The 23,829-nt window shown below is 51.3% G+C and overlaps 1 protein-coding gene across 1 annotated transcript; it reads left to right on the forward strand.

The window, feature by feature from the left end:
* Positions 1-662: 662 nt before the first annotated feature.
* RAB5C (RAB5C, member RAS oncogene family) lies at positions 663-23,502 on the forward strand. Its single transcript, XM_019435378.2, has 6 exons — positions 663-771; positions 19,182-19,436; positions 20,947-21,098; positions 21,305-21,427; positions 22,343-22,436; positions 23,173-23,502. The coding sequence occupies exons 2-6, from the start codon at positions 19,271-19,273 to the stop codon at positions 23,286-23,288; spliced, it is 651 nt and encodes a 216-aa protein (XP_019290923.1). The 5' UTR covers positions 663-771; positions 19,182-19,270; the 3' UTR covers positions 23,289-23,502.
* The last annotated feature ends 327 nt before the right edge of the window (positions 23,503-23,829 follow it).

Here is a 23,829-nt window from a genome sequence, read left to right on the forward strand (position 1 = left end):
GTCGGGGTCGGGGGAGGCAGAGGTAGAGGTGATCCTGGTGTGTCTTGATGTTCAGCCAAAGGAGGAGGGTCCTGGCTTACGGCTGAGCAGTGGCAGGAGCTCTCCTTTTGATCTCTCTGGTTCACCTCCAGAGAACCCTTCCTATAGCACTTCCGTCACCTTCCTCATTACAGAATGTCCCCAACAGTCGGGCTCCCAGAGCTGACTTGGCAGCTCTGTGCAGACAGAGGCTTCTCCGGTTTAGCCAGCGCTCAGGACTGCGGCCTCATGTGCATTATTCATTCACACCATATTTTTCCTTTCCCAATTCTGCTCACACAGTCGTCTGCCCTCTTCCAGCGCTCTGCCACCCGCCTCCCCTCGGGGCTCCTGGAACCCAGGGTGACGCGTTTGGCAGCCCTGGCTTTAAAATTTTCCCGGCCGGGCTCCGCCTCGCCGGCAGCGGGCTCCACCCTAACCCTAAGTCCCAGGCGGCCACCGGCTCCTCCCAGTTCTCTGAACTACAAGTCCCGCCGTCCCTCGCGCGCGCTCTCCCGCCTCGCCCGTGCCCCCCACAGGCGTCGCCTGTAAATCGGTCAAGAGTGCCTCCCATTGGTCTCTCCGCCCTGTCAGTCACCTGGGAGTATTGAGGGGCGGGTCTGAGGTGGAGATCCGGATCCGGAGCGGCTGAAAGGCGGAAGTGGAGGCCGGAGCCTGGGACACCGCCGGGGGGAGAGGAGCGGAGCCTGTCCGAGCCCCGGCCCCAAGTAACGCCGCCGCCCCGGAGCCGCCGTGAGTGTGCCTGTCCCGCGACCCAGTGTCTCGCTCGCGTTGAACCCTCTTCGGGGCAGCACTTCCTCCCGCCCAACCCCGGCTTAGGGGGATAGTGACCCCTCCCCCGACCCGTAGCCCCCTCCTAAGGGGCTCCCCAGGCGTCGGGCCAAAGGGGGGCCCTTCTTACCCACTCTAACCGGCCCTTTATGAGCCTTGGGACACCCCCTGGGCTCTCCTCTGGCCTGTCCAGTTCAGTTGTGGGAGGGAGAGACCCCAAATTCTGCTCCCTCTGCTCCCAGAACTGGAGGAATCTTTGCTAGGTATGAAGGAGGCGGTCTTCCTTCTCTATAGAGGTGGCGAGGAGTGCTGTCTGTCGCGGTTTTCCTCCCCGCCGGCCCACACCGTCCCACAAAAACAGTTGTCCCCTCCAGCCCTAGGGAAATTTTATCTCGATTTCCTGGGGGGGGGGGGGGGGAGGGCGGAGGGGTCCTGGGTGACAGCGTTCCACTCTCACAGGCTCCCATAGCTCCTCCCTTCCCCTCTTTCCTCGAGCCAGGGAGCCAGCCAGGATCTCAGTAGAATTTGAAGTCTTGGCCACTTTTTAGGGATGAACTGCCTTCTTGTCTTGCCCCCTCCACCCCCATATCTGTCCTCTAGTTATATTGTTCCCTAGTTGTGTTTTCTGAGTGTATTTCTCTTCCTGCCTCTGAAAAATTTAGCTGAGGTTTGCTTAATCCTAGCTACAGATCACAGATCAGGGTGGATCTGCCCATTCATTATCTTCTTTCTCTCCCCCCTCTCCCCCTCCCCCTTGCTCCAGGCTCAGCCCTGTCCTCCCAGAGCACGTGAATGGTTTCCAAGCTGCTTCAGAGGGACTGCTCCTCCTAGGACTGCTGTCTGTTGGTCTTTAGGGTGGAGGGAAAAGACCAAAAATTAGGAATCTGGAATCAAAGGGTCCTGGCTCATCTCTTTCCCACTCTCAAACACACACACATCTCCTTGATCAACAGGTCTATGCCACTTCTAGTCCTAGGGCCTCTCCAGTCCCTTCTGGGCTTGGACAAATTGTAGATTATAGAGGAGCAAGGTGAGAGCACAGTGGCACCTCTGGCTTCTTGATGTGCTGATTTTTGTAGCCCAAGGGATTCCCATACATGCCAGAAAGGGCTGATTACCCCCAGCCTTTCCAAGAGGCAGCCTGTACTGACATCTGATCCTTGTCTAGTGCTTGGGACTTAGGTGTGTGAAATGGCTGTTGTCTCAGACCAGCCTGGGAGGTTCTTTGTTATGTGGCCAAAGTACAGGCCAAGACTGTACCTTAACGAGAGTAGCCTGACTCTTTGAGGCCATGACCGACCCTTGCTATCACATCCGAGGAAGGGAGGAAAGGCCATGCAGTCTTTGGGAATTTCTGTAGCTCTTCAGTGTTCTGCACCGTCTTTACTGCCCTTACAGGTGCTAAACGTTTTTTTTTTTTGCCTTGAGACCTTTTCTGACTTCTTCTGGACAGTCAGTCACCAGTGTCTCACTCCTACAAACTTTTGAGCTAGACCTGGGATGCACTCGTTTCGTTTTTTTATTGGACAACAAAAAAGCCTACCTTATTGGGGTCAACAGTTGGACCACTAGTGTGGTCTTCTTTGGAAGGTTGTTGGAGACTTCTGTGGCCAGTCTAGTTTCTCTAATCTGGTCAGCCTGTGCCTCTGAGGGGCAGGGCTGGAGAGGTCTGACTGCTCACTGGCCATCGGTCTCTGACCAAACTTATCTCGCCTGTCGAGGGTTGTGGTTTCTGGAACTCTTTGAGAGTCACAGGATGAGGCTGCCAGCCTTCTGAGGGGACCCTCTTTGTCTGGACATGCTCTCCCGGCCAGAATTCTGAAACAGGTTTTTGAAGGAGAAGCTCTCCCTTTCAGAGAGATGTGGAAGGCATCAGTGCCCCCGGTAGTCAGGCAGCCGCTTCCGGTATCCAGGGATTGTAGAGTCCAAGCAGAGATCTGACATTGCTTGGCAAAAAGAGGAAGGGCTCTGTGTGCCACAGAAACCTCTCCTCGCTTGCCTCTTTTGACTAGTTGGCCTTTTCTGCCTTCATGCAATAGAGAGGTGGTAACGATGGCTTTTTAGAAATCATTTTAAAGTTGCAGGGTTTTTTCACACACGATCCTCCCAAGAAACAAAGTTCTTTTCATACCTGTTCCTTACCTTACAAGAATCCTGGGAGATCATGAGATTTTGTATCTCCATTTTAGAGATGATGCTGAAGGAATTTAAAGTAGCTAGCCTTAGGTCATCTGGTTAGAAGGTGGTAGAGCCGGGGCTTGGGATTTAGGAATCCACGTGCCTCTTTTTCCCTAAGAGTGGGCCCTTCTTCGGGCTGCTTCAAGGAATGGGCACGCAGGGTGAGCAGGCAGGGGCCCCGCTGCAGACCCTTTAGCGTCCGTGTCATTGATGCCCTCCTCTGCTTCTGTTTTTTTCCCCACCCCCACACCACCTTCCTAGCCTCCATGACCCCCATCTCCTCTGCCTCTGGGGACCATGGTAGTTATGGGTCCCAAGTCAGTACTCTTCGGGGCGGGAGTTTGCTGACATCTGTAGCATTCACTTCTGGGAAAGTCGTGATGGCTAGAAAATGAAAGTAAAAGTGAGTGGGCTCAGGGGTCTCTCTGGGCCGGGTTATGGGTGTTGGGAGCCAGCAGCGCGGCTTCTGCTTCACCCCCTGATTCCCCTTGCTGCTCGCGGGTGGGAAGAATGTGGCTGTCCACCAGTAGCTCCTTTCACTAGAATTTACATGGAAACAGCAAGGTCAAAATTCAAATTCAGCCCCAGGAAGCAAGTCTTTCTTAGAGACATCCTTCTTCTGAGCCTTGTCCAGTAAACAGAGAGGTAGTATGGTAGGGTGGAAAGCACAGGAGCTTTATAGAGTCAGCCAGAGCTGAGTTGTTGTCTGGACTCCCCCACTTACCAGTCACCTGGCCTTGGACTTGTGACTTGATCTTGTTGAGCCTCTGTTTCTTCCAGTAAAATGGGGATACGAAGTATTTTGCAGAATTAGAAACAGGGTAAAGGAGCTAGTCCGGTGCCTGGCACAGGATAGCCAGATACCCACAAATAGCAATTTTATGGATCAGTGGGGTTTCGAAGGCACGTTATAATTCATCCCGAAGATTCTGCTTCAGCATTGGTACCAAGTGTTGCTGTGTCGCCTGGTGCTCTGCTTCATGGTTTCGCACGTTGTCTCATCTCACAGATACCGGTCAGAATCGGTGTGGGTTGTATTCCCATTTTGCAGAAGAGAATGCTAAGGCCATGACTGTGCTTCTTCATCTGGGGTTCTTGGACCCTGTGGGGGTCCTGTGCTGTGGGTAGTCCAAGCCACCGACTAAGAGGGGTCTTTGCATCTTCTAGGCACTTCCATCTTAGTTTTAAGCATTTTTGTATTAAAACAGTCATGGATCTATTACAGATTGGAATGCAAAGTTTACATGAGTTTAAGCTAACACAAGAAACTTAGAGACAATATTTTGTTTGTGGCAGGCTGCTTTGGGTTCAATTCCCAGATTCCTGGAGTTTTGCATTTCCTCTCCTCTGACTTTAATCAGGGGTGGTTTTGTTGGGGCTGTTTGAGAAGCACTGCTTCAGGTAGGATTTATAATACTTTTTTTTTTTTTTAAGTTTATCTATTTATTTTGAGAGAGAGAGAGAGAGAAAGAAAGAACATGAGCGGGGGAGGGGCAGAGAGGGAGAGAGAATCACAAGCAGGCTCCATGCCATCAACACAGAGCCCGACGCAGGGATCCAACTCATAACCTTGAGATCATGACCTGAGCTGAGATCATGACCTGAGGTGCCCTGTAGGATAGGATTTATAAACTGGGATGTCACCAAGTCCAGGTAATAGTGCTTCCAAGAGTCATGGCAGAGAATTGGAATATATCTTAAGGAGTCTTCCACATTAATAGCCTGGTATTTTAAGAGAGTAGTTCTCAGATTAAATACCCCGTCTCCTGTATATTGGAATAATAATACAAGTAAAAACGCAACTTTTTGAGCTTTGCTATGCTCTTCTTAGCCATTCATGTGTCCTGACTCCTTAATCCTCCTGACAACCCCAGGAGGGTGGTACTGTGTTTAATCCCCTCGTTATGGTGGGGAACTCCCAGTCGGGTCAGAATCGAGTCTGTGCTTGGATTCCCCTCTTGTCCCATTTCTGGGCTGTGTGCTCCTCCCTTTGCCTCCAAGGCTCTTCTCCGCCTCATCTGCCTCCGAGGCACATTTCCTGACTTTTCCTCTTAAAGCGCGCAGTTGGCCCTTGGAACATCACTTCCTCTGTGAAGCCTTCCCTTCCTCTAAGTAGGCTGAGGGCTTTTCCCCTCCCTGCACTTTGGTCTTAGTACCCCTTGTCTAGTGCCTGAGCCCTGGAGGGGTCATGTCCTGTTTTCTCTGTGTGTCCAGGCCTCCCATGGTCCCCATCATGGAAGGCCCCTGCTGGGGTTGTTAAAGAAGAGGGCAGACATTCATAGGTGCCCTTGAAGCACATGTCTGCCCACGTCTTTTAACACACACTTTCTGAGCTCACACAGTGTGGATCCCGAAGCCTGGCCCATATCTTTGGCCTGTCCTCCAGGAAGTTGCTCACACGCAGGAGAGCAAACAGGTGAACGGGATGAATGTTACAGTGCAGATGACATGGGGGTGGGGACAGGTCACAGACTGAATTTCCAGAGGGTTGCCGTCTCCCAGTCTCCAATCTTCCCAGTGAAGGGTTTCATGGGGAAAGGCGGCCATGGCTTTGGCCATCCACGGTTCCGCCGGCCACCTTCTGCAGCACGTGTACCCGGTAGCTGTGCTTCGGTGGCTGCTTGTGGCGAGGTGGCACCGATGGCAGGCTGGGACTCAGCAAGATCACTGGGGGTGACTTCACCTCTGACGCGGGGCTGCTGCTTTGCACATCTGCATGGGCTCATTCGTGAAGGGGGGAGATCTTAAGAAAGTGGCACCAGCAGCTGTGTGGACAGGAGTGGTGAGAGCAGCCTTCCCTCTGTGACCTACTCCCATGGCCTTCAAACTCTCAGGCCCTGTGCCTGTGGGGCGGGGCACCTCGGGACCACTGATGCGGCTCCTGCCACCCCTCTTCCCACACACCCCTCAGTGTGGCTCCGTGGAGAGTTCACTTGTCTTAGGAACATGAGTTCATGGTCACTGGTGTCCTTGGATCTCATTTTGCCACAAGATGAGCCACTGCCCTTTTTTTTTTTTTTTTAATTAACTTTATTTCAGAATAGTTTTAGAAAAACTTCATAGGTAGCACAGCTTTCAGTTTTCTCATCGGCTCACTTTCTGCTACTATTAACCTCTTACATCAATATTGCACATTTGTCACACTGAGTGAACCAATTTTGATACGTAATTGTTCGTGAAAGGTCCGCACCTCACTCAGATTCCTTTCGCTTTTATCTAAGGTCCTTTCTCTGTTCCAAGATCCCATCCAGACGCCACATTGCATTTAGTTGGCGTGTCTTCTTAGGCTCCTCTTGGCTGAGCCAGTTTCTTAGGCTTTCCTTGTTTTTGATGAGCTTGACCATCTTGAGGAATACTGCTCAGGTATTTTTTAGCGTGTTTTCGGTTGGGATTCGTCTAATGTTTTCTTCATGATTACACTGGGGTTATGAGTCAGGGGAAGGAAGACCACACAGGTGAAGTGCTGCTTTCATCACACATCAAGAGTACATGCAGTTAACGTGACTTATCTCTGTTGATGTCAGCCTTGGTCACCTGGCTGAGGTGATGTTCGTCAGGTCTCTCCACTGGAAAGTCGCTGTCTCCCCTCCCCTTTCTGTACTGTCCTCTTTGGAAGGAGGTCATTATGTATAGCACACACTCGAGTGGGGGACTATGCTTCTCTCCTCGAGGGCAGTGTATCTACGTGAATTATTTGGAATTCTGGAATAGGAGAGATTTGTTTGTTGTCCCTCAGTTCTTTATTCTTTTTTTAAAATTTAATTAATTTACTTACTTTGAGAGAGAGAGAGAGAGAGAGAGAGTGAGCAGGAGAGGGGCAGAGAGAGAGTAATGGAGAGAGAGAATCCCAAGTAGTCTCTGCACTTACAGCACAGAGCCCGATGCAGGGCTCGATCCCACAAACCGTGAGATCATGACCTGAGCTGAGATTAAGAGTTGGATGCTTAACCAACTGAGCCACCCAGGCGCCCCGATTTATTCATTTATTTATAACAGTATGGACTCATGGATATTTATATTTTGGTTTGTAATCCAGTACTACTTTATTTTATTGCTCAGATTGTTCCAGGTCTGGTCACTGGGAGGTCTCTCAGGTCCCTTTGACCCACCCCATCATTGGGGTGGGGGGGGTTCATTTTTTGAGCACCTTTTTTTTTTTAATGTTTATTTTTGAGAGAGACAAACAGAGCGGGAGTGGGGGAGGGGCAGAGAGAGAGGGAGACACAGAATCCGAAGTAGGCTCCAGGCTCCGGGCTGTCAGCACAGAACCAGATGCGGGGCTCGAACTCATGAACCTCGAGATCATGACTGGAGCCGAAGTCAGACACTTAACCACCGAGCCACCCAGGTGCCCCTTTTGAGCACTTCTTTATTTTTCGTCACTACCAGATGCTCCAGGCTCACCTTGCATATTTCCTGCCCCAGTCCTAGAATCGGCTATCTCTTCAAGACCACTGCCTTTTTTTTTTAGCAACTGTTTCCTCTAAGTATGTTGATATGGACCTGTGTGGCTGGGTCCAATTAGTTTCTTGTCTTGCTGGTTCGTCACTGAAGACACCAGAGTTCAACAAGGTGAAGATGCCCCTGGGAAATGTGTGTGGGAGACTCCTGGCAGTTGACCCCAGGAGCAGGCTGTTGCTTCTCGACTCACCCATTCATACTTCTTGTACCCCTGCCTGATGTTTTGACTGATCCAACAACTGGACTGATCCCCGAATGGTCAGATTTGGTGTTTGCTCTGGAGTTCACTATCCATTTGGGAAGATAAGATACATGACCGTCCTCTATTTCAGGTGCCAAGTGCTCCAGCCAAACCTTCGGCCTTAGAAGGGAGTCCCTGTGGCCTGGGCCGGTGTTGTTTTGCTGCCATTCAAGAACAGACCTCCCCTTTGGGAGGGTTTGTGGCTCTAGGCAGGCCCAGGGCAGGCTGTCACTTTGAGCTGTGATCCTGAATCATTGAGTAGCTTAAATCCTTCTGTTGTACTGTCAGCCCTCTGAAGATGTGTAACTTGAGCCCTTCTGGCAACACTAACCTGGGATCTTAACAGGAGTTGGTTTACAAGCCTCTAGTCTTCTATTCCTAGCTGCCTGTGTGTCCTCTTCAGGTGGCTCTGTCAGAGCATCCCGGGAATGGGGGAGGGCGTGGGTGGCCTTCCTCACCCTGGCTGCTCTCCTAGTCATCACATTGCTCTCTGAGCTGCTCAGAGGCTGTGGTGATTAATGACGCCAATTTCCAAACCTCTAGCATTTCCAGCCTGGTTCTTTAAAAGGAACTCTGGTTTCTTTGTCAGCTGTCCTAGTCCTGCCCCCTCCCCCCCCCCCCCCCCACAACTGAACTACTTCTTCCCTTTCCTGAAAGAGGCTTTGAAATGGAAGGAAGGGCATTTGGGCTTTGAGATGCTTTCTCTTGTGGGGCTTTTTCTTTCTTTTCTTTTTTTTTTTTAAGGGGTTATTGTTTACCTGTTTGAGGGTTCAACCCTGCTGATTTTTCCGGATAGTGGTGGTCCCCGCTCCATTCTTGTGGCTTTGGAAGCCAGTCTCCAGAGAATACAGGGTGAGGGTTATTGACAGGACACAGGACATCAAGGGTGAATTGGTCCTTTTTCTAGGACACTGTTAAAAGTCGCCGTCTTAGTCTGTTCAGGCTGCCATACCCAAATGCCACAGACTGCCCGGCTTATAAACAAGGACATTTATTTCTCACAGTTCTAGAGGCCGGAAGTCCAAGATTAGAGGGGCAGCCAGCATGGTCAGGCTGTGGTGAAGGCCCTCTTCCAGGCCAGCTTCTCTCCATGTCCTCACATGGCGGGAGGGGCAAGGGAGCTCTCTGGAGTCTCCTTTAAAAGGGCACTAATCCCAGTCATGAGCGTGCTGCCCGCATGGCTTAATCACCTCCAGATACCATCACATTGGAGTTAGGATTTCAACGTATGAACGCGGCGGTGGGGGAGGGGGGGTGGTGCACAGACATTCAGACTGTAGTCGATGTGTTCAGCATTCTCTCCAAATGAGGGACATTGAAGAATGGGGTCCAAGGAGACTGCAAGCAGAAGGAACGTGTGAACAGGGAGTGAACATACTGATTGAGGATCTCCTTCCTTCGTAGGGACCTCCAGGGTCAGGGGCTTCCCTGCCCCAGGAACATTTATGAAGGGCTTGCTCGGAGCCAGGCCCTCTGCCAAGTCTCACGTGTATCCTTTTGCCAGCAGCCTTGGGAGATGGGCATTAGTCTTTCTATCTTATGTATCGGAAAATGGGTCCAGTGGTAACACCAGGTCACCCCAGTACATGGTGGCTCCGGGACTTGAACTGGAGTTGGTCTGACTCCAAGACTTGTGCTCTTAGCCCCTATGCAGAAGGAACCTAAGAGGTCCTGTCTGAGGTAGTGAAGAGGTTCCTTGGCTGGGCTGGGCTGGGCTGGGCTGGGCTGTGGCTTGTGATGGGGTGTGAGCAGCCTGGCAGGTGGATGTGGATTTAAGCCTTCAACTGCCGCATCACTTGCCGGACCCAACCAGGCCTGTATTGCAGCTCCGTTCACCACCTACTGTGTGTGTATTGCAGTCTCTGTTTACGAGCACCTACTGTGTGTCTGGCTTGATATCATGTGCTGTTAAAACAAAGGAAACCCGTAGTGCAGCCTTGGAGAATGTTGTTGTGTGCTCCTTTTCATCTGTAACAGTGCCCTTAATTTCTCTACCCTCTTCACTCCTCATCTCAAGCCCCCAAGTTCTCCAACCTCTTGCCAGACTCATTCATTGAAACTTGTTTAGACTCATTCATTGCCTGGTTTCTTCACCTGGCACTCTTTCTGCATTTTGTTCAGCAAAGATTAAGGAAGAAAAAGTCAGGGGCGCCTGGGTGGCTCAGTGGGTTGAGTGTCCGACTTTGGCTCAGGTCATGATCCCGGGTTCCTGAGTTTGAGCCTCGCATCAGGCTCGCTCCCGTCAGCACAGAGCCTGCTTGGGATCCTCTCTATCCCCCCTCTTTCTGCCCCTCTCCTGCTCTCTTTCTCTCTCTCTCAAAAATAATAAACGTTTAAAAAAAGAAAGAAAAAGCCCGCCTAAGATACTGTGCTTTGTATCCAGGCTCTTGAGAGTTGCCTTCGTCCCTCAGATCTCACAGTGGGAACTTTGACCTTGTTTCTTGTTAGTTGGGCGGCCTCTGAACCACAGTGTATGTGGTGTCTGAGCAAGAGGAATTTGGTTTGCTGGTGTCTGATACCTGATTCTCTTTTCCCCATTCACTTCTCAAACACGGTCTCTGCCCTCTGCTCTCTATTTAGGAGCTGAGGGCAGTGAATTCACTTGGCTTTCTTTTGTTTTCATTTTTTTGGTAAAGACAGGAAGGGTTTATGAGGGATGTCAGTTGCTGGTCACTTGTTGGTATGAGTAGCCCAACAAACAGGTGTGGCTGATGACCCTGACATTCGGCAGAGGTTCTTGGCATCTTTCTGGGCATGTGGCAGGAGCAGAAGTGGCAGCTGGCCCGGCTGGTGCTCCTGGCCCCCGCAGAGACCCTCCAGAGCCAGAGGGGAAGACGGGCTCTGTGTTGCTGAGATCCCAGCTAGAACTGTCCTAAGTAAATAGTAACTGCATGAGGGCGCCTGGGTGGCTCAGTCAGTTAAGCATCCAACAACTTTGGTTCAGGTCATGATCTCATGGTTCGTGAGTTTGAGCCCTGTGTCAGGCTCTGTGCGGACAGCTTGGAGCCTGGAGCCTACTTCGGGTCTGTGTCTCCCTCTGTTTCTGCCCCTTCCCTGCTCAATCTCAAAAATAAACACTAAAAAAATTTTTTTAAAGAATTAATAAGTAAGTAAGTAAATAAATAAATTAATTAATTAATAAAGTAACTGCATCAGCAGAACAAATACAGGGTAGTTGTGAGGCTTGTGGGTCAGCAGGGCTCCCATGTCTGAACTCACTGGCTTTCACGTAACTCGCACTCTGTCCTGGGATCACAGCAGGGAAGAACCTGTGCCTTGGCCGGCTCTCTTCGCATCCTCTCTCTGGCACTAGCAAGTGAAGAGCTGGGTGGTGGCCTGTGAGCCACTGCTCTGCTTCAGTCCTGTTCCCACCACATCTTGTAGCTAGCTGCGTGTGGATTTGTGTCGCAGAAGGTACCAAACTTCAATCCAGCTTTTGCTTGAGACTTCTTAGCTGCCCCGTCGGGGCCAGAGGGTCCACCGCAACCCTGCCGACTGGGGTGTGCTGAGTCAGGAGATTGGGTCCCCTTAGGGAGAATAGTCTCTTAGGAGTGTCAGTGTCAGCACCTAGGGCCCCTAGTGCCTCTTAGAGTCAGGAGACAGGACGAGTTTTGCCTGGTGCAGCCGCAGGTGGTCCCCTGTCTGTCTGGCCTTCCTCACTACCTGCCGCCCCAACGTCTGGCTCTGTTGGCCAGCACGACCAGTGAATGAGGTTCTCAGAGCTACCCATGACTCCTGGGGCCCTTCTGTGGACAGTACAGACAGCCCACAGTGACCAAGCTGTGTCAGCAAATATGTGATGTTCCCCCCCGGCCCGGCCCCCATCAGTCATCCTCCCTATAGGCACAGGGGCTGGAGGTTTCCATCCTCTGCCTGAAAGTTAGCGCTGAGTCTGCTTCTGTCAGCCTCTCAGGATCGTCTGTTGTCGAGAGCCGAGAAAGCAGCGTGAAGCTCAGGGAAGGCTTTCTTGATGTTCTTAATGGGGCAGGGCTCTGGGAAGCTGGGGATCTGTCCCTCAAGGGTGGCTTCCGCCTCACTCACCTTGGCATCTTCCTGCCCAGGAGAAAGGGCTGTGGAGCCCGGTTCTGCCCGGAGAGTGGAAAGGACCGCTTGGTCATGTGCCTCTAGGGTTTCAGACTCCTGGAGCTCCTGCACCCTGGCCCCTTTTGCAGGTGTTAGTGCTGTTAGTGGCTCCAGCAGGAGCCCCTGTGGACAGTGTCAGGGCCCCGTTGTGGTGGGGAAGTCCAGGCAGCCAGCCCCAGCAGAGTTCTCGTTGAAAGGGGAGTGAGCTGAAACTGATCCCAGTTAAGGGAGATGGATTAAGGGCTCGGGCAGATTCAAGGGCATCTTGCAGTGGTAGGGGGCGCAGCTCACCCTGGGCAGCTCTCTGGGATGCTTTCCTTCCCTTCCCCCTGGAAAGGCAGTCCTCTTACTGTGACTGTGTAAACGCGGCACACCTTCCTCCCCTGCTGCCAGCTCTCCTGATCCTGAATCCCCTACTTTGTTGTGGGATGAGGGGCCCCAGCCCTGGCCTGACACACCCCATCAGTGTTCTCCCCAAATCTCAACCTGGCCTTCTAAGCCTCTGGCTTCCAGGGCCAAGATTCCTCTGTTATCCTCCAGGTGGGACACAGGTCCTCTGTGTTGCAGTCCCATAGTACTGGTCACATGGGAAGATGCCCCTCTCTTTGATTCCATCCCCCAACCTGCACCCCCTAAACCCTGCAGACTCTGCAGACTCCCTCTGGACTGATTGGAGAGTGCACAGCGTCACTGTGGTAACCTTTCTGCTCACTGAAAAGACATAAATGTCACCTTCCCTTTTTATTATGAAGCTTTAAGCAACTTTAAAATTCTTCAGCCCACAGTTAAGTGCAAATATATTCTTAGTATGTGTGTAGCGGTCCTGTTTGTATTGAATCCTATTAGCTTGCACCTTGTTAGCTGGGTACTTTTGTTCTTTCTCTGCCCTCTATTTTTTTTTTACATTTATTTATTTTGAGAGACATTTGTTCTTTCTCTGCCCTCTTTTTTTTTTTATGTTTATTTATTTTGAGAGAGAGAGCATGAGCACATGCGTTCGTTGGGGAGGGGCAGAGAGAGAGGGAGAGAGAGAAAATCCCAAGCAGGCTCTGCACAGTCAGCGCAGAGCCAGATGCGGGGCTTGAACTCATGAATTGTGAGATCATGACCCGAGACAAAACCAAGAATCGGATGCTTAACTGTCTGAGCCACCCAGACACCCCCTCTATTTTTTTTTTGTTTTTTGTTTTTTGTTTTTTGTTTTTTGTTTTAATTTATTTAAGCAATCTCCACACCCAGCATGGGGCTCAAACTCCCAACCCCGAGATCAAGAGTCGCGTGCTCCTCTGACTGAGGCAGCCAGGCTCCCCTCTTTTAGTCCTCTTCTAATTCAGGCATCCGTCTTTTTGATTGTCTTTATTATTCTGAATTTTGTTATACTAAAGAGGAGACAGAAAATATCTTCTATACAGGGAAGCTAGAATGGTTTCATAGCATTTGTAAGCTTTACTTTCTCACTGTTGTATGCAAAATTGGATTCCGGAAACATTCTGTATTGACGTGTAACTTACACGTAGTAAGATTTATACATCTCACTTGGACAGCTTGATAGATTTTTACATTTGTGTACATCTGTGTGTCTACCTCCCAAATCAAGATATAAAATATTCCTGTCTAGCAGTATTTTTTTTTTTTTTTACAGTTTGATACAAACTCATTTTTCCATTGTTAAAAGCCATATTCCATTAAAGCCTACATAGAAGGCTGTTATTTGTACATAGAACCCCTGTTATTTGTAGTGGCTGTGATGACACTGTTAATATTCTCGGGTTTTCTATCTGTGACGAGGAAGCCCTGCTAGAATTACAAGTCCTGGGCTTGGGTTCTGCCACCACCTGACTGTGACTGCAGGCAGGCCACCTCACCTCAACTTCATTTCTTCTGTAATTGGAAAGAGGAGGATGAGGTCTTCAAGGACCTTGAGCTTTGGCAACCAGTGAGTCAAAACTAGTTAGTTAGGCCCTTAGTACTGTAAGAAACCTGTCATTTGCTAGAGCCTCGCCCTCGGCCTAATACTGTGTTACGCGAACTATGCATTGTTTCATTTAACCTTGACAACAACCCCATGCGATTGGTATTAAACAGTACCGTTTTATAGATAAGAGACTGAAGCTGACAGTAGTTGCCTGTCTGATTTGGCCAAGGTCACTTGGCTAGTAAACGGTGGAGCCAGGCTCTAACTAAACCAGTCTCCCAAGTCCTAATCTGTGAGCTGTGCTGGGGAATGGTGAGTGGGTACCTCACGTGGCTCATGGCTTGTGTTGCTTCAGATTTTTCTTCCTTCTGAGTCTGCAGCCAGTCAGAGGCCCGGTAGTCCTTCTGTGAGTCTGCCCTCTGGTCCTGTGTGCTGGTAGTGGCGATTTTCCCCTTTGAGGAAGGCCTGTGTTCTGGAGCCTGTGGGTAAATCATCTCCCTGGCTGACTCAAGCTTTTTAGTGTCTTCTAGCTTCACCTTTGAACCTAACTACCTCTTCTCCTGTGCCCCACTTTTCATTCTCTGCAGGCTAACACATTGCTTCTGCTGTCATCGTTTCTTGCCCAGCTCTTATGGTGTTAGATATTCAGGAATGCTTTCATCTAGAGTATAGCTGAAGAGTCACTGGCCAGGACCACCTTTTAGGGGGCCCTGGGCAGGGTCACTTGGTTCTCCGTCCTTCCCCCACCAGGGGCTAACCTTGAGTGAGCCCTTCTCAGCCTCTGGTCAATGGAGTCTGATTGGTTTCCCTAATCAGCTCACTGTCCAGGCTGTGCCAGGACTGTCAGCTAGAGGAAGTCTCTGAAGCAAACAGGAAGTGTGAGAGACGCCCATCAGCTGGAATTGCTCACTCTTTTACCAGGAAGGACAAAAAGCATGAAGTGGGTGACTTCACGGTTAGAGAAGAGACATATCTAGTGGAGGCTAGGGTGAAGGGCAGCAGCATCTGGCATCTTAGAGGCTTCAGTAGTTGCATGAAGCCAGGAATCAGTCCCCACCCACGGTCTGATCCACCTGTGTTGTCCATGGCACTGATCTGGAAGGGTGCCTTTCTGTCTCTGGCATTCCTCCCTCCTTCCTGTATCAGCTATAGCTCTTTAATGTCTATTTATTTTTGAGAGGGCGTGCAGAGAGAAAGGGGGGGAGAGAGAGAGGGAGACAGAAGACCTAAAGCACAGGCCCCATGCTAAAGAGCACAGAGTCTGATGTGGGGCTCGAACTCATGAACTGCAAGATCATGACCTGAGCCAAAGTCCAACAATCAACCGACTGAGCCACCCAGGTGCCCTCAGCTGTAGCTCTTGTGCTTAAATCGGCTGCCTAGAATCACTGGGGGAACTTACTTTAAAAACATTTTCTGGACTCTACTTTTAGAAATTTTAATTCAGTTGGTCAGGGTTATTTCTAAATGCCCTGGTGATTCTGATAAAAAAAAAGTTTGGTACCCACTGACCTTCTAGTGTCCAGAGCAGAGAAAAGCCAGAGTAAGTGTAGTATTTTGCTCTTTATCTCTCTCTCTCCCGCCCTTGGCTCCAGAACTGGCTGGGCATATATTTAGGAGCTTGGGTCCCTCTGCCCTTTCATGTACATTGTGGGGGAAAGTGTCGGGTGCCCCCCAGTCCTTGTGATCTCTTCCATTTCCTATGAAGATAATAAGATTGGAGATGGTGCTTATACTCCATAGCCTCTGAACAAACCAAGGTTCTGACTTGGAGCGTAAGGGGAGCAGTCACGTCAAGGTGAGTCTTTTGCCATGGGTCTGAAGCTCTGCCCATTTTAGCAGCTTCGTGAAAATATCCAGGAGGAAATCCATCCTACTGGTGTGTTTTTCCTGGTGTTGGAGAAACTGGTTTAAAAAAAAAAAAATCTTTTGGCCCATTCCGTATCTTATAAGAAACTCTGACTACAACTTTAGCTCTTAAAGAGAATTTGATTTTTACCTGAAAGAAGATTTTTGCTATGGCATTTTTGGTTATAATTCCATTACCTGCCTGTACCCGTGGGTAATTCTTGCCTCTGGTTCAGAAGATTCCCACAGTGAGATTCCCTCCCCCAGCTGGCAGGCCAGCTCAGTGTGTGAATTCACCTTTTCCACCTGCCTGGGTGCATCCTCAGCTTCCCAATCTTGGGAGGGGAGGGTATAAAGCTTCCTGGGGTTCTGGGCGTGGCCTTTGCCTGTCCTAAACACGCCCATGTCTTCGCGTGCCCTTTGTGGCAAAATCAGCTTCCTCTGTGTCTTTATTGTCTTGGAAGGTCAACACCTTTGTTCATGTGATCAGCCAGAGGGGCCAGGAATAATACCACGAGGCAACGGAGGCCATAAAAAGTGCCTTGTGTGCCTGCTCATGTGCCTCTGGAAAGCAGGATCAATATCCAGGCAGAATATGTCACCTGCCAGTTTGTGCCGGGGAGAGCACCTACAGCGCTTTTAAAAAATACAGATACTTCGGGCTCCTGGGTGGCTCAGTTGGTTAAGCATCCGGCTTTGGCTCGGGTCATGATCTCATGGTTTGTGAGTTCAGGCCCCACATGGGACTCTCTGCGGTCAGCAAGGAGCCTGCTTCGAATCCTCTGTCTCCCTCCCTCTCCACCCCTCCCCCACTCGGGTTCTCTCAAAAATAAACATTAAAAAAAAAAAAAATACAGATCCCAGGCCCTCCTCCAAACCTTTGTAGGAACCTCCAGGGGCCGGCTGCACAGGTGATTTTGAAGTACAGACAAGGTCAGGAACCACTGGATAAGAGTTACTTGTCTCTCCTGGCTTGTTAAAAATACAAGTTCTGTCTGGGCAGGTTTGGAAACCCACTGATTTGATGGGGACAAGACTTAGATGTTATCTCTGTATTTTTTGACTTATGGGTGCTGATTACTTCCCACCCCAGGAGCCCTCAGCCCCAGCTGCTTTGGTTTTGTTGGAATCGGGGACTTGATCTTCCGTTCCCCTCTCCCCACTCCTTCATACCTCCTTCTGTAGTGCCCCAGCCACACTCTGCCGCCCAGCCTGGACGATGTGTCACGTGGATTTGTGGTAATAACCAACTTGTAATTCCATTGTGGTTTCCCTCTGCTGCTGTCGCCTGCCTGGCCCTGGGCGGCTCCTCCCACAGTTGGAAGGAGTCAGGGCCTGCAAGATCACTGTGACTGTGGGCCGGAGCCACACCTTGCAGGCCAGCCGGGCTGCTGCCGCACAAGAAGGTCTCAGGGTCTCGCTCACCCAGCGACCAGAAACAGGGTGGGTGTTGTCTCCAGCATTCTTCCCACCGCAGGGAGATGGGCCAGGAGCACAGGAGGTAAAGGAGCACACAGGCAACCCGCATCCAGGTCTTCACCTATATGCTGGGTGGCCTTGAACAGGGCATTGAACACCTGAGAGGCAGGCTATTTATGTGAAAAAAAATGGGAGATTGTTTTAAAGCTAAAGGGAGATGATGGTTATGCAATTGCTCGGTGAATGCTAGCCGGCTCTGAAAAGGATTTCTTTGGTAGGCCTTATGAGGAAGGCTCTCAAAGAAGCCAGAAGCACAGACCCTGCCTCAAGGGCCCGAGAGTCTCGCAAACATCAGTGACTGGGGTGAAAAGAGAAAGTTGTAGGGGCGCCTGGGTGGCTCAGTTGGTTAAGAGCTGACTTTGGCTCAGGTCATGTTTTCGTACTTTGTGGGTTCGAGTCCCGCGTCAGGCTCTGTGCTGACCGCTTAGAGCCTGGAGCCTACTTGTGATTCTGTGTCTCCCTCTCTGCCCCTTTCTTGCTCATGCTCTGTTTTGGTCTCTCTCTCAAATATAAGTAAACATTAAAAAAATTTTTTTTTAAAAGAGAAAGCTGTAAAACTGTAAAATATCATAGCACTAGCATTTCTTGTTACTAATAGGGATTCCCCAGCTCCCCCCCCCCCCCGCCCCCCCGTACTGCCTGCCTTCCTGTATTCTTGGGGAAGAGGTGGCTCCCGGTTCAAACCTCTTTTCCCTTGGTGCTATCCAGAAAGGAAACTGTTTTTCCTGGCTAGTGAATCATGCTTCCTGAAGCTCACTTTTTAAATGAGTTGCTAGGAGGACGGGGATGCAAAAAGGGATTTCAGACTGAATAAAGCAAGCCCTTTGCCGTCAACTTCTTGCATGAGCATAGCCCGTCGCTGCCCACGGATACCCTTCTCTTCATTCACGCCCCCGTCCTCTGACTGTAGGGGGATGCACTCCCCTTGCCGAGGGGGCAGCTCTGGGCTGTACTTGCTTGGGCTCTTGTTCTGAAGACCCCTCCTGCATTGACTCCATTCTGCTAAGGGTAGTTGAATCAAAGCTTTTTCTTTCCAGCTTAGGTTCAGATGCTATACAGATGTTTAGGATGAAATACCTCGTCACAGTACTCGTCTGTAAAACATTCTGTAAACGTTCTGGTATTTTTTAGTATAAGTCTTCTAGAGGCTTCTGGAAATAGGCTCTTCATCCTTCTTTGCGCCTCCAAAGCTATCACTAACAGAGTGACTAAGATGTCAGTGCGGAACACCGGCTGCTTGGGGTGCAGGTCTCGGTGTCCCTCATTTGTGTCTGCCCTCCCATACTTCCCTGTTCCTTCTCTGCGTCACCTTCTGCCTCTGCCAGTAGAGAATGGAACTGAGGTCTCTGTTGAAAAGGGAAATTTGGCAGCCGTTCTGACTGCCAGCAGAGCTCTCTGGCTTGGGTGTGTGTTTGGTTTTGTGTGTGTTTTGTGTTTTAATGTGTGTGAGACTTCTGGTCCACCAAAAATGAGAGAACCAGGGGGAAGAGGTTTGGGATGAAGGAGTGAAATGGGACTTTGATTCCAGTGCACAGTCCAGCCTCTGACTGAGAAAGTTAGTCCTTCTAGAGACAGCAGGACAAAGTGGCTATTTTGAATACAACTTGCACTGGCCAGTCCCTGGTCCCCGAGTGCCCACAAGGTTGGCCAAGCACCTTGTCTGATGAGCTTTCTATCTGGACTCCCTGTGCCCTGGTCAGCCTCACCATCCACTCTGGCTTTGCACCGAGGTGCGCTGTGATCTTAGCTACAGGACCACAGGTTCGTTGTTTGTTCATCTGGATCCTGGCGTCTTCCCGCATGATTTTTTTGGTACTCCAAGGAGCCTGTTGACTTAACTGTCACCAGGCTGCCATATGCCCATTGTTCTGCGTGTACGTGATACTTGGGATTGGGAAGTAATATGTTTGCTCAGAACCATGAACCTAGAGTTGGGAGACCACTTTTCACTGCTCAGATGATTGTAGGGCAAATAGATGTGTAGTACCTCCTAGTTCGGACTCTTCTCCTAACTTCTGGGAGGTGGGGGCCGGGGGGTTGGCAGGATGGGAGGATTCAGGTCCTCAGGGAGGGCAGCGGGAGAGACCTGTGATTTAAGAGTGATTTGAGAAGGCCTTGCTGTGCGACAGTCTCTGGCCTGACTAGTACTGCTGATCTCTCTTGCAGTTGGAGGTCCCCCGTCCTCACTAAGTGCCTCATCGCGCAGCACCGGCCCCCGCCCCACGCTCACTGGTACCACTACAGCAGGACGGGCCATGGCGGGTCGGGGAGGTGCAGCGCGACCCAACGGACCAGCCGCTGGGAACAAGATCTGTCAGTTTAAGCTGGTCCTGCTCGGGGAGTCTGCAGTGGGCAAATCCAGCCTCGTGCTCCGCTTTGTCAAGGGACAGTTCCATGAGTACCAGGAGAGCACCATTGGAGGTGAGTGGGCACAAGGGAGTGGGGCGGCCTCAGGAATGCCAAAGAAACGCCTTGGCGTTGAGAAGGGAGCCGCCTGCCCAGAGGGACTAAACGTGCCTGCGACGGCAGCACCTCTTCCTCACCTGGGCCCTGGAATCAAATCCAACAGCTGGTCTCCATGCCGGAGTCCCCACCGCCACCCAGTAAGGCTTAGCTGGGAGTCCAAAACTGGCTTCTCCTCCCGATTATGCCACTGTACTATTGCGCGGCCTTGGCTAAGGGCCTTCCACTGACCCGGCCTCTGGAAGGGAGACCTTCGGTCTGAGGGTCCTTCTGACCGTACCAGGCAGTGCGTCTGTCCTGGCCTCTCCTACTTTGCAGAATGGGGAAATGGCCTGGTGAGCGGGCCAGCGTTTCTGAAGTTGACCTTTACCCTCGAGCTCAGAGCCTATCATTGATTTCCTGGTGGTCAGCGTGTAGCCCGTGAGGGCGTGGGCTCAGTTCCCTGCCTCAGTGTCCTGTACAAACCTTAGGGGCCAGGGCGGACGTTGGGCTTGAGTCACCCTTTCTCTGCCCTCTTGGTAGGAGGTTTCCAGGCAGCTGGAAGCTAAACGGGCCGAGTCAGCAGTCCTCTGCTGCCTCCTCAGCACCCGAGTCAGGAGCTGGAGACGGGGAAGTGAGGCAGTTTCCCCCACCCTGGGCCCTCAGGGGCATGGGGGGAGGGCAGAGCAGGGAGCTGGCTTCCACTCTGAGCTCTCTGGGATCCTCCCCTGGTTCCCAGCGGGGAGGGGACTCCCACCTGCCTGTCCCGGCTCTGGGACTCCTCCTGAAGCATGTGCCCAAGCGCCACATGCTCCCTTGTCTCCTCAGACCAAAGATAGGGTCACTGTGTTCCCTGAAGGTCGAGCCACAGGGTGGCCAATCAGGAATGGGTCAAGGTCAAAGCTGGGGGTGGAGGCTAGCCAGCATGCCTGGAGGTGGCAGGGGCAGCCGGGAAGCCAGCCACCCAGCCTCCGCCTGGCAGTGGAACAGCGTGTACTTTCAGGCGGCCCCAGTGTAGCTAAGTGTGTGAGTGTCCTCAGGAAACCGAAGGCCAGCAACACCCCTGGGCCGGAGCAAACTGAGGGACTAGGGAGGCTTCCAGCCTGACTGTCCCCTGTGAGGGGAGGTGGGGAGGGGGACGGGGGGAGTGGTGGGCCCACCCTTCTGTGCTTGGGAGTCCATTTTCCCCTGGGCTTTTCCCTCTCCTGCCCCTTGCCAGTCCTCCTCGGAGGTGCTCCTAAAACAGTTCAGGTGCGGACAGACATCCCTTCTGCCCTTGCCTAGTGTGGGTCTGTAAGGCCTGTGCAGCCCCCAGTCCCCTTGACACATGGCAGAAAAATACAAACACCACCTACCCTGCTTCAGCCGCTGGGCTGGGGGCTTTTCTGGGCCCATCTCAGCAAAGAGTCCACATGCAGTACTGGGGAGATATGTGGGGGTGGCTTCTTGAGCTCCTTCTTGCCTTATAACACCACCTTCCCTCTTACAGCGGCCTTCCTCACACAGACGGTCTGTTTGGACGACACAACAGTCAAATTTGAGATCTGGGACACAGCTGGACAGGAGCGGTATCACAGCCTGGCCCCCATGTACTATCGGGGGGCCCAAGCTGCCATCGTGGTCTATGACATCACCAACACAGTAAAGATTTCCCCTTACTTCTCAACACTTTGTTCCTGGATGGGGTGTGGGCAGATTTCCTCTGTCGTTTGGGGGTGTCTCACCAGAATCTCCAGGGCGGTAGCATCTTAGACACTTGGGCTCTGCCAGCTCGAGCTTCCCTAAGTGAGTGGCCCTGGGCAGAATGCCGCCTCTGTCTCTCTGACATTCTGGCCTTGTCTCCCCAGGATACATTTGCACGGGCCAAGAACTGGGTGAAGGAGCTACAGAGGCAGGCTAGCCCCAACATCGTCATCGCACTTGCAGGGAACAAGGCGGACCTGGCCAGCAAGAGAGCCGTGGAGTTCCAGGTGGGGGGAGGACAGGACTTGGGGGGGAGGAGTAAGCCGGCTCCACGCTTGGCTCAGCCTCGGCTGCTCAGGGGCTGTGCGGAGGGCCAAGTGGGGAGGCCGGGGCGCTTTCATCTGCCGTCCTCTCATGACTTGAATGTGGGCCTAAAGGACTTCTCTGCTCCTCCTTGTTCTTTGTCATCGGCTGGTGGCGTGTGTATGCATAAGGATAGCTGAAGCTTCCGCTTATTTTTTGTGTAAACTGACTTTTCAATGAAACTTACTGAAAAAGGATTACTTTTATCCACATAAAACACGCACGAGTAAAATTTACGCGGTACAGGAAGATACACGGAATGAAATTTAAATCTCCAACCCAGACACTCAGTCTCCCTTCCCCCAAGTTCATCACAGTTTCTTATTTTTCTAGAAATATACCCATGCGAATGAATCCCTTTCTTTACATCGATGGGGGTGTGCCCCATAATACTGTGTATTTTTTACCAGGCCCTTAACCAATGGACTTGTAGGTTGTTTGTAATAGCAAACGACAGGAAGCAGCACTGCGGTCAACATCCACATGCTTTTGTATTTTTTCCAAATGTGCATGTGCATTTGTAGGATAACTTTCTAGAAGTATTTTTTTAGCTTAGTGATTTTGAAGGGCAAAAGGCAGAATGGACTTAGGAAAACCTGAGTAAAACATCTGCCAATGTTTGTGAACTGAAAGGTGCTGTATGTGAAGTGGGGGCCTTGGGTGTGGTGCAGATTTGTGGGGGACCCAGAGCAGGAGAGCCTCGGGACTGAAAAATCCCTGCATTGTCTCTATTGTGTGTAAGGCGACTGTGAGGAGGGAAGATTTTTATCCTGGGCCCTGGCCCCTGCCAACTGTCATCATTTCCCTCCTACCCACTTTCTCACCTCCATCTAAACCAGGAAGCACAAGCCTATGCGGAAGACAACAGTCTGCTGTTCATGGAGACATCAGCAAAGACTGCGATGAACGTGAATGAAATTTTCATGGCAATAGGTGAGTTGCTCTCCTTCCCTCCCCTCCCCTGACCAGGGTCCTATCCTATCACTTGGCTGCTGTTTTGTAGTATATGGTAAGTCTGTGGGGTCACTTTATCTGACTGCCAGATATAGAGAGTTCACCCCGGAAGTTTCTACAGCCTGGGCCAAAGTCTCAACATTTCACTTTCTGACCCTTTAGATTACCACCCACCGAAAACCCTACATCACCATCCCCCTACCCACTTCTTAGGATCTTTAGGCTGATCTGGCTCTGTAGTGAGTCATCCTGCCCGGGTTTGAATCCTTGTTTTATCATTTAACTCTGTGGTCCTGGGGCAAGTTATTTAATCTCTCTTGGCCTCAGGTTTGTTTTTTTTAATGTTTGTTTATTTTTGAGAGAGAGAGAGACAGAGAGACAGAGAGACAGACAGAGAGAGAGGGAGACACAGAATCCAAAGCAGGCTCCAGGCTCCGAGCTGTCAGCACAGAGCCCGATGTGGGGCTCGAACTCATAAATGGTGAGATCATGACCTGAGCCGAAGTTGGACACTTTACCGACTGAGCCACCCATGCACCCTCTTTGCCTCAGTTTCTTGAAACACTCAGAATGCATGCACCTGGTGCAAAGAAGCGAAGCTCCCCCATGGGTTATCCCAGATTGGGTGGTACAAAGGCCAGCTTCCACTCAAGCATACTTGGAAGAGTATTGGGGTAGCCCCACAAATGCATATTTCCCCTCCTCTTCCAAACAGCTAAGAAGCTTCCCAAGAACGAGCCCCAGAATGCAGCTGGTGCTCCAGGCCGGAACCGAGGCGTGGACCTCCAGGAGAACAACCCAGCCAGCCGGAGCCAGTGCTGCAGCAACTGAGCCCCCCTTGCCTGCCCGCTGCCCCCACCTCCTCCGCCTGACCGACCCGACTGGAATCCACTCTAACCAATCGCACTTAACGACTCGGGCTACCACTGGGGGGGCAGGGGGAGGGGTCCGCCATGATTTCTCCATAGAATTTTGATCATAGGCCGGAGTGAGTTATTCCACCTGCACCTTTCTGTACAAATACTAATTCAATTTTAAGTCTTAAGTCACTTTTTTAATATATATGATCTTCTGCTCTTCCCACTTCCAGCCCTTTCTACTGCTCTCCCACTCTTCCTCTGCTGGTAGTAGCCACGTGCCCCTGTTCCCCCCCCCACCCTTGTATGTGGGGAGGCGGGGGTTGGAGCAGTTACCCTTCTTTCCCTCTTGCTGATTAGCAGACTCAGCAAGAGCATCCATATCCTTACTGTGTTTGGAGTGGGTTTGGTTCTGGGTGGTGGCCCTAAGGGGCGAGGGAAGGGAGAGGCAGCTCTTCCCTCAGCTGGCTGTCATCAGGCTGCAGCCCCCCCCCCCCTCACCCCCTGACGCACAG

Source organism: Panthera pardus, unplaced genomic scaffold, assembly GCF_024362965.1.
Source record: "Panthera pardus isolate Hobbes unplaced genomic scaffold, ASM2436296v1 HiC_scaffold_3, whole genome shotgun sequence".
In the NCBI taxonomy this organism is placed as follows: domain Eukaryota; kingdom Metazoa; phylum Chordata; class Mammalia; order Carnivora; family Felidae; genus Panthera; species Panthera pardus.